The following is a 10,201-nucleotide window of genomic DNA, read 5'->3' on the forward strand; positions in this document are numbered from 1 at the left end:
GGGCTTTTGCTTTCTGTACTCTCATAATTACTAATTGTTAAATTCTCGTTTTTAAAATTTTGATTTATTTTAATTCTAATTTTAAATGTTGCAGTTTCAGATATATTGAATTTTAAAATTATATAGTCTTAATTAATCATTTATAATTTAAATTTAAATTTTTCTCTCCCCTTGATAGATAATCTTATTCAAAGCATTTGACATTCCACAGAATAAATTATTTTAACATTATTATGCATATAATATAAACACCATTATTATGCATATAATATAAACAGTAAATGAAATCGTATGCAGGAAGAATAATAATGGAAATTCAGAAAGCTGAGTATCCTTATTAGGCAGAATGCATGCAAGCCCTTTTAAATTGCCACACTGTTGGGAATTCCCATGCCAGTGAGTCCAGCTTTGCTGCTAGGATAAAGTAAAGTGTATGGCATGTTAACTGGTCCAACTCGGTTTTTGTGTTTCCCATCATTGTTCATTGTCACAATCCTTTCCTCAATCTGAGCCAGCTTTTTTCCAAACCTCTCAAACGCTTCCAATGGTTCCACATCAGAAGTCCAGTTAGGAGTGTCTCTCTGTCCAAGGTACACCTCATCAGAGGAGTGCTTAGACAATATTTCTATGAGTGAAAGGCCTATAAGGGTCTGCAACTGTGCAGTGATTGTTTTCAGAAAAGCCTTCTCAGGGTTGTTCACAAGTTCATCATATTCTGGAGTTCCTTCCTCAGGCATCAATCTTCGGCTTACGGTTGGACGGTTTGGAAGGAAACCTGCATAAGGGTATTGGCCAAAGTTGGTGGATGCATGCAGGGCTGAAGCAACCCATATAATGATAGTGCACACTTCTATGAGGTCTTCACGAGTCTGCATCTTTGGCCACCAAGGCTCGTTTTTCTTGTCACCGTGACCCTCCTCTCTTAACTCCTTCCACCAAGATTGTAGTTCTGGATCTTTCTTAACTGTGTCATCTTCCTTGTAGTAAAAGGAGCAATATTCCTCAACCCAGTTCTTTATGGCAAACCAAATCTCTAGCCCGTCAACAGCGTACGGGTAATCCTCAATCACAAGTCGAAGGCCGTGTTGAGAACCTGAATCTTTAACAGCCATTCCTCTGATATAAAGTAGCAACTATGGATCAGCACATTAAGATCAAATTGGATATATAATAAGTTAATGTTATATGTTAGTTATCATGATTTCAGCAATATATTTAGAAGGGTAAGTGGATAATTTAATTAGCCAAAAGCTAATAATAGTTTAAGGCTTAAGTTGGTATTAAATCTAGTAAATTATAACTTAATATTTACTTCTTTGAGCGGAACAATAAGCATTTAGTGGATCACTAGTGAGCATTATCCTTCTATGTTATCTTTGCTTTCAAACCATATGGTTAAAACGAACCATTGATCTAGTAATGGTGTTTTGCATGTGTGGTGATACCTCTTGATGAGATCAGAGGGTAATGCTTGGTCAGGGAAAATCCAGTTCTTATAAATCACTGATGACATCTCCATGGAATACTTTGATGGAAAAACTGTGGCCTCTACCAAGCCACCAGCATTGATGAGGAATTGTCTTGCTAGTGCATTTATGTTCATGGTGTCACGAAAGTGTGGATGAAGGAGTATATGAATAGGGTGAAGCACGCTAAGCCGTCTGTTTGCAGCTATGATGAATGGTTCAATCACTGCATGAGTATGCAACCTGTGAAAAATGGAAAGATATAAAAAATTTGATTTCAATGGAAGATTAACTAAGATGGTTTTTGCTGTTTCTTCATCATTAATGAAGTTGTAGTGTTATACCAGTGGCTAACAAGCTGATGATAACCTGAGTCGTTTACTGCTACATAAGCTTTAGCTAATTGCCAGATGGAATTTTCAACACCTTCATCTGCAGGAGTGTAAACCTTACTTATGACACCATATTGGTCTCCTTCAGAATGTGGCAAACTCAACTCGATAGCCATTGGCTTTAAAGTTCCATCATTTTGCAAGAAAAGAATTGTCCTGCTAGCGTAAGTCTTTGTGGAAGTGGAGTTTATCCTCCTCAAGTATGGTATTAGTGTATCATGGTGATCTAATATGAACAACTTCTTGTGTCTGATAGCCTATTTAACCAAAATATGAAATTAACAGCAACAAAATCAGACCATCGAAATAAACAGCGAATTAACTTTGACAACAAAAGTTCTATAGCTAACTTGAAAATTACTTCATCTACTGTGAGCCCATTCATGTTTCTCTCAATGTTCTCTTTCCTTATTGTACTGGTTTGGTTACCATAGACTTTAGCATCTAGCTTACTTGCTGGTGGGAATTCCTGCGATTTATTTTGGATAATTGTGAGGGAAAAAACAATTATCAATTAACTTTACGAAAATATATTTGATAATTCCGACAAACATACAAATCTTTTGTTAGAATTCGATCTATTATAAAATAAGGCTAAAATCACTTGCTCATACTTGGAGGCAGCGAATAATAACAGGGTTTACACCAGCAAGCATCTCTCTAGCAAATTCTTCATCTGTTCTCCATGCAGACTTATCTTCTGCTCAAAAATTATAAGAATGTTATTTACGTGACATTTTCAGGTTTCTTTGCCAACACAGTAAAAATACCTTTAATCACTTGAGGCACGGGAAACTTGAGGAATCTTTCTCCATCAGTTCGGAGAATTTCTTTGAGCAGCTCTGCAGGGATTTTATCCCTAACATTCTTGATTATACCTTCAGGCACCTTGATCCCACCTTCGTAGAGTTTAAACATATCTTCAAAGCTGTCAAACTCATCAGGGGTGCTGTCGAGTAGAGATTCCAACTCAGGTTTGATAACCTGAACAATGGACTTCAGTGCGTTAGCAAGAAAGTCTGACAATTTCAAGTGACCAAATCTTTCATCCCTTGGAACGTAGATGTCCAAGCTCATGGCCAAGTTCAATCTACTCTCAATCTTGACATCTGGTAAAATACAACATCACATCAGAAATTTAAAACTAAAACTGAAAAGGCCAAAATTCATTCTTTCGTCAGATAGTAAATTATTAGGATTATAAGGGTTTTTTTATAATGCGACTAATCAATACCAAAACAACACATGAAAAGTTTAACCTGATTTTGTAGGTGGTCTGCCAGTTCTTCCCCTTCGAGGGTATGGATATTCAGTGGATCCTCCAAGAACTGGACGAGCATATTGTGCCCCCTTATCTGGATCACTCAAATCATTGTAGTATGCATAGTCATACACCCTATCCCATTCTTGCAGGGTCCCTCTTCCATCTCCTCTTAAACTCTCTAGTTCTTCTTCTCTATACTTAAGGAGTGGCTCTGGCGTTTCACTTGGAAGGTAAGCCTGCATGCAAAACATTAGTGGTAATGAAACATGTAACTAGTAATTCACAATAAACTATTATATAGTATAGTTTATAACAAAGTGAAAATAAGACTTCATATATGTGTCGTGTGGAGATTAACTATAGTAGTTGGCATGGCTTAAAATGCTTGCATGGCATTAAAAGTTACGTTTGTACTTTGTTGTTTTACCTTGTTGCTGAAGAAAATGCGATCCTTTTTATACTTATGTGCAGGGTATACCCAAGAGTTGCAGTTAAAGTGGACGACACCATGGCCTGGAACACTTTCAAGTGTCATGCTTTTGAGGTAGAACTCACTGTGATGATGATTTCTTATTAAAAAAGCTTGTGGGGTTCCTATAGAATCATCATCATCATCCCAATCAAATGTGACTCCAAATGCTGATTCGCCCGCTGTCAAGGGTGTGATTGTGGTGATCCAATCTTCCAAATATGCAGGCTTCCCAAGTTTACCTTTCATCTCATTCCCTTCAACATTGGTTACCATAATAACATTCAGGTTCCATAGTACGTATATAAAATCTCATGCAAAGAATGAAATTAATTTTCTATTTATCTGCTTGTGCCTAAAAAAATTAATGAGTAAAATGATAGAGATGATTGAAAGGGAGGGGATTTTTTCATTATACTCGTGCAATCTTTTAATCAAATTATTAAAATGGGAGTAATTGTTTGGAAATTATGAATTAGAGGTTAATCGTGTTAATATGGTAAACCCTAACTCTTAATTAGTAGCTTTCAAAAAATAAGTTTCATTGATTTTGGTTTAAAAAAATTGGACCACTATAGTAAAAGCAACACAAGAAGAGTTAGTTTGATGATTTTTTGTACAGTTTAAACTTAGAGTATGCTTTGCATGGCAATATGCTTTTATTGAAAAATAATTATTCAAAATATTCTTGTTTCAAATAAGGATATTAATTCTAAAATGTTTTTTTTATTACTTTTGATACTTTAGTTTTTATGGTCATTATTAGCTAAAATAATACTTACATATAAGATGAATGAGTATAGTATATTTTTAAGCCTATCATTCTGGGGTAAAATAAAGTAATAATAAATATATATTGTTAATTTTCACTTTACAATCATAACTGATTAAAATTATGTATACTTTCTTAATATATTTTGGAGAGTTCAAGCTCAAAACTTAAAAGGTCATAAATGTTATATATTTTTTATATAATTTTATATAACTTATTAAATTATACTTTTCATATTTTGCAAGAAAATAACTAAAAGACAAATTCTAGAAAATTAAACGTAATTTTAATAAAATTAAACATAATTTATATTATATTATATTATTATTTATTTTATTATTTTATGTATCAATCATGTCTTTATTTTATTATATTAGGTGGATTAAAATTTAAATGTTACTCTAATTAATGTTTATATTTATTTAATAATCTTATTATGATAAAAAATTCCATATTTTATCATGTATTTAAAACATTAATTATGGCAGTTCTATATTTGTTATTTATCAATATTTTGGTTAGAGTTACTTGTCAACTTAAATGATGCACCAACCATATTCAACTTTTAATTGTTTTTGTACTGATCTATTAAATGGGTTGGTGCTTTGCTCTATTAAATTCATGCCGATATTTTTCGTTGTGTACACGTGTAGTCACGTGTATTTTGCAGAACATATGTAAATGCATTTACCAAATGTTGTGATTAACCTTATCTATTAGTTTTTAAATTCACCACGTTTTTATGCAGTCAAATATCTTTGCATTATAGCAACAATCATTGTTCATAAAATAATGGTATTACGTTTACGATACATAAAATATTGTTGAATATGTTTTATTAAAAAAATATAACATAATTATAATGATAAGATTAAATCTTATTTTCTTATATCAACAATCAATTACTTGTAGTTAATAAACTCAATTTTCTTTAATGTAATTGGCCTTATTTTTTTACGTATAGTAGTGGATTACTAAAATTATTAAATGCTAATTAACTAAAAATGTTCATAAAATTATTATTTCTTTCAGTAATCTAAAAGTTGTAATTTTTTACAGCATGTCACTGATATTTTTCTTTGTTACAATTTTGTTTTCTTGTGAGACACAGAGGAATGGGGTATCATGGTTCTCTCTTCCTCTTAAATAATATGTCTTAGTTTTCTTGTGAGACATAGAGGAATGGGATATCATGGCTTTCTCTTGCTCTTAAATAACATGTTTTTACAAATTTACACAAGAAAATAAAATCATTAAATAAAATTAAACATTAATATTTTTTTAATTTTTAAAATAATATTTAATTAATTAATATAGTGATAAATTATTTTTTTCTCTATAAAATTCACTTTTATTTAAGGATTTTTATGTATAGTATCAATTTAGGGTTCTTAAAATGATATTAGAAAATAAGGTTTTCAAGAAATAGTTTTTTATTAAGTTTACAAAACATTGGAAAACTAACTTCACATGTTAAAATAAATAAATAAATTACACAAAAATATTACTACGTACTTATGGTAGCAATTTAAAGATTTTCTTAAATTTTTTCACAAATATGGTAAAGAGTAACTTCATAATGCTTGGATGATATATTGGAGTGAAGCAAAGGAAGCAAGAGATATAAATAAAAAATAATAAAAATACTGACCAGAATCAGTTTGAAAAGCACTTATGAGTTGAAGTGAAACGCGTTTTCCCATAAACTCGTGAAGACGATCGAGCAAGGAGGAACTCAAGTCGTTGAAGTCCAAAACATTTTTCTTCATCAAGATCACTGTCCCTCTCATTCTATCTCTCTTGTTCATGTTGTTCTCTTCGAGGGCATTCACCAGATTGCCAAACATGGTCTTGTTCTGACGTGCTTTATCTCAGAGTATACAATAAAGAAACAGGGAACAAACTATATTGATACACGAAGTTGGGTATTTGTGTATTTATAGGCTCCTGTACTTTTCTTTTCACTAAAGAGTAACTTGCCTTGAAGCTGTCTTTTGTCTTTTGTTTATTTGGAGTAAACGTGAAAAATAAGAAAATAAAAAGTACAAAAGTGTAAACTAAAATTATTTGGAGTAAGAGAATATTTTTTTTTATTAGTTTGATTTATTTAATAAAATGGTTTTTAAAATTAGTACATTTAAAAATATTAAATGAATTTTTATTCAAAAATATAATTAAATATTAAGAAATATTTCAATATATTCATCATTCAAGTTAAATAATTTCACTTGTTGAAAATAGAGTATCGCTTATAAAATAATTGGAATCGTTCTATGTAACTTTTTATAACAATTTGACATAAAAAATAAAAAATAAAATAAAAGCAAATCTCAAATTAAAATAGAAATTATGACAAAATATTGAAAAAAAAAATATTTCAAAACAAAAAATTAAAGTAAATCACTCATTAATTAATTTTATTTTCTTTACTATTTTGTATATTAATAAATTATTTTATTATAATAAATATTAATATAATGGACAATATTAAAAAATAATTATTTATTTAAAACATAAATTCATTTCCATATAACTAATTATATGAATAAATAAAATAAAATATTTATAATATAATTCATTAATTTTTTTAACTTAATTGATTATATAATAAATATTTTACTAATAACTATGATATAATAAGTTATATCTTCAAACCTAGACTATTTTTTACACAATTATACAAAATGTTAAATATATAAAATAAAATGTTTTTCCTTTTTTTTTCTTCTAAATTTTTAGTTGTTCATATTTTCTCGTTTTTCGTCACTATTAATGTTTTCAGGTATTAAAGTAAATAGGAGGTGACATGATGATTACACTACAAGAAAATATGATTTTAATTGTGGTTATTTTTACATTACTCAAAGTTAAAATATCTATTAAGTCATTTGTTTAGGGTTGTAGTTTCCCCCGCTAAATTATCATTGGGGAATGTGTTTCCTGAGGGTTTTTTTAAACATCGGGAAAAGCCTTTTCAAAACCCTTAAATACCATGAGTTTAAGAACCTCATTAAAATGACTTGTTTGAAATAACCTTCAACCTCATTTTCCACCATCTTTAACGACCATTCTAGCTTCTCTCTCTTCCACCGTAGACACACGACTCTTCGGCACAGTCTCAATGGTCGGTGACAGTAGTCCTAACAAAGAATCACAATTCAACCATGTTTATGTCTATTATATCTAAGAAGAATAAACAATAAATAAGACATTATCTTCTTCTTACTCCAATATTTATTCTTCCATCACCTTATTGCCCCAATTTGGATCACAAGTCAGTGTTAGACAACAACTAGTATTTATCATTGTTTTATATACCTTAAATAATTGCATTATCTATTAAATGTAGGTTTTAAAGTCATGTATGTTTTTGCTAAAAATTGCAAGAATATATTGCAAGGATAAATTAATTTTATCACTTTTCACTTTCACAATGAATTAATTATTATATGCATTTTTAAATAAATCTCTTAATTTTAAATATTTCAAAATGATGATAATTAAATATTAACAATTATAGCTAAATCTAAAATTGCACATAATATATACTTACATAAAAAACTAAAACAAAATAAGTCAAGTTTTTTTAAATATGAGCTCTTAACAAAAAAAACTAAGAATTATATAAACCAACTACCATTAACCATAAAAAATATGAAAAAATACGGTTGAAATACTTATTATTCAATATTAGTTGTTGATATAATTATTATCCAAAGTTATTTTATTGAGTTTTTAAAATAATTTTTTGAAACTTTAGAAAACTTATTTGTAAAATAAAGTTACACTTTCAAAATTTTAGAGAATTTAGTTATAAAATATATTAAAATTATGTAGTTTTTAATTATTTATTTATAAATAAATTTAATTATATTTATTTATTTATTAAATTTTAAAATATCTGAAGTGTTTTTTTCAAGTTCTACAATAAATTTTTGAAATTCAACGAAAGTTAAAAAAAATTCCATTATTTTGTTGAGATTTTAGAAAAAACCTTTGAAATTTAACAAAGGTTAAAAAAACCTCCATTATTTTGCTTAGATTTTAGAATAAACTTTTAAAATTTAACAAAGATTAAAAAAAAATTCCATTATTTTGATGATGTTTTAGAATAAACCTTTTGAATTTAACGAAAAATTAAAAAATATCTATTATTTTGCTGAGGTTTTAAAATAAACATTTAAAATTTAACGAAAGTTAAAAAAACTTCTGTTATTTTTGTTGAGTTTTTTTTTAATAACTTTTAAAACTTAACGAAGATTAAAAAAATATATATTATTTTACTGAGATTTTAAAATAAACATTTAAAATTTAACGAAAGTTAAAAAAAATTCCGTTATTTTTGTTGAATTTTTTTTTTAATAACTTTTGAAACTTAACGAAGATTAAAAAAATCTTCATTAATTAAATAAATTTTTATGATTATATTAACATCCACTAAACAACTTTAGTTAAAACTTTTTTTTATTGTAGTGTTATAATCTACATATAAAATTAATATAAAATGTATACACTAATGTTTGTTTTATGAGTTTAATTTTAATGTATGATAGTATTAAATAAAATATATCATTTTTTTAATAGGTATAATATTAAATATAATTATGAAATTTCACATTTCAATGGACACCTCAAATTCTAACGCATTACAAAAATATTATTAAAAAATATAAACAAATATAAAAACTATATCAAAATTTATAAAAAAAATGTTTTTAAATAGTTTATTATTACGAAGTGGACTTTAAGTCTAACTCAACTCCATAAAACTGGCTCATAGGGTTGAGGTTTGCACCCACTTATATATAATGAAAGGTTTTAATCTCTAGTCGATGTGGGATCTCCAACACACCCCGAGAGTGGGACTATATATTTTGGTCCGGTAGCGGGTGGCACGATAGGCCCAACACAAACACTCGCTAGGATAGGCTCGAAATGACTCTAATACCATATTACGAAAGTGGACTTTATGTAAGTCAAAACATGAATAAACGTAAAATCATTAGGTATATCATCAGATATATATATTTCTCACATTAACCAATGGGCCTTTATTCTATTATTATTATTAAATCATATTTGGGCCCAAAGCTCAAACTCTAAGTCATGTGAGTCACTTTATAAAAATTAATTTACATAATTTCTTACACTTTTAAGTCTAACTCAACCCCATAAAACCGGCTCAATGGGGTGAGGTTTGCACTCACTTATATATATATAATGAAAGGCTCTAATATCTAGTCGATATGGGATCTCCAACATTTATAATTATTAATAAAGAAATCTAATTTGGAAGTCAAATATATTTGCTGTTTTGTATTTTTCAAATAATTTTCTGCTTCAAATTTTTTTTAATTTTTTACACTTTGATTTAATAATTAAGTATATTGTTTAATTCTTACAATAATATAAAAAGACTAAATTCACATATTATTTTAAGTTTAAAAACTAATAGTCATTTTTTAATACAGATACTGAAATGAAGTTCTAGACGAAATATAATGAAAAAAAATATTGAACCCAAATTTACATTAAAAATACATTGAACCCAAATTTACATTAAAAATACATTGAACCCAAACATATAACCTTAAAATAGTTATTGCATCAGAAAACAGTCCACTACCCAAAATACAATTTTCATTTAAACAGTTCTAAAACTGTTCTAAATGGCTTTACGTAATTGATTTGAATTGTTGAGTATTAATTAGGCATGGGAAGGGAATGTACTAAAAAAATGTTTTTAATTTCAATGTTCTCATAACAACCCTAACCCTAACCTACATCTACGTCTATCCCTTTCATCATCTACTATAGGATGACGAATGTAACTATTTC

General features: G+C 28.3%; 1 protein-coding gene across 1 annotated transcript; it reads right to left on the reverse strand.

Annotated features, from left to right (window-relative positions):
* Positions 1-203: 203 nt before the first annotated feature.
* LOX1 (lipoxygenase 1) lies at positions 204-6,276 on the reverse strand. Its single transcript, XM_068639483.2, has 9 exons — positions 6,015-6,276; positions 3,550-3,848; positions 3,118-3,358; positions 2,629-2,967; positions 2,473-2,558; positions 2,220-2,327; positions 1,811-2,115; positions 1,446-1,709; positions 204-1,116 (listed from the first exon to the last, which is right to left on the reverse strand). The coding sequence occupies exons 1-9, from the start codon at positions 6,208-6,210 to the stop codon at positions 363-365; spliced, it is 2,592 nt and encodes an 863-aa protein (XP_068495584.1). The 5' UTR covers positions 6,211-6,276; the 3' UTR covers positions 204-362.
* Between the last annotated feature and the right edge of the window lie 3,925 nt (positions 6,277-10,201).

The sequence above is a fragment of the Phaseolus vulgaris genome, chromosome 6, assembly GCF_051622355.1.
Source record: "Phaseolus vulgaris cultivar YP4 chromosome 6, ASM5162235v1, whole genome shotgun sequence".
Classification (NCBI taxonomy): Eukaryota; Viridiplantae; Streptophyta; class Magnoliopsida; order Fabales; family Fabaceae; genus Phaseolus; species Phaseolus vulgaris.

Bases quoted from the DNA above. Each gene is read 5' to 3' on its own strand.
- LOX1 (XM_068639483.2), bottom strand. From the start codon at position 6,210: ATGTTTGGCAATCTGGTGAATGCCCTCGAAGAGAACAACATGAACAAG. The intron at 3,849-6,014 runs GTCAGTATTTTT...CCAATGTTGAAG, and splicing joins TGCTTTTCAAACTGATTCTG to GGAATGAGATGAAAGGTAAA. The intron at 3,359-3,549 runs GTAAAACAACAA...TTTTGCATGCAG, and splicing joins GCATTTTCTTCAGCAACAAG to GCTTACCTTCCAAGTGAAAC.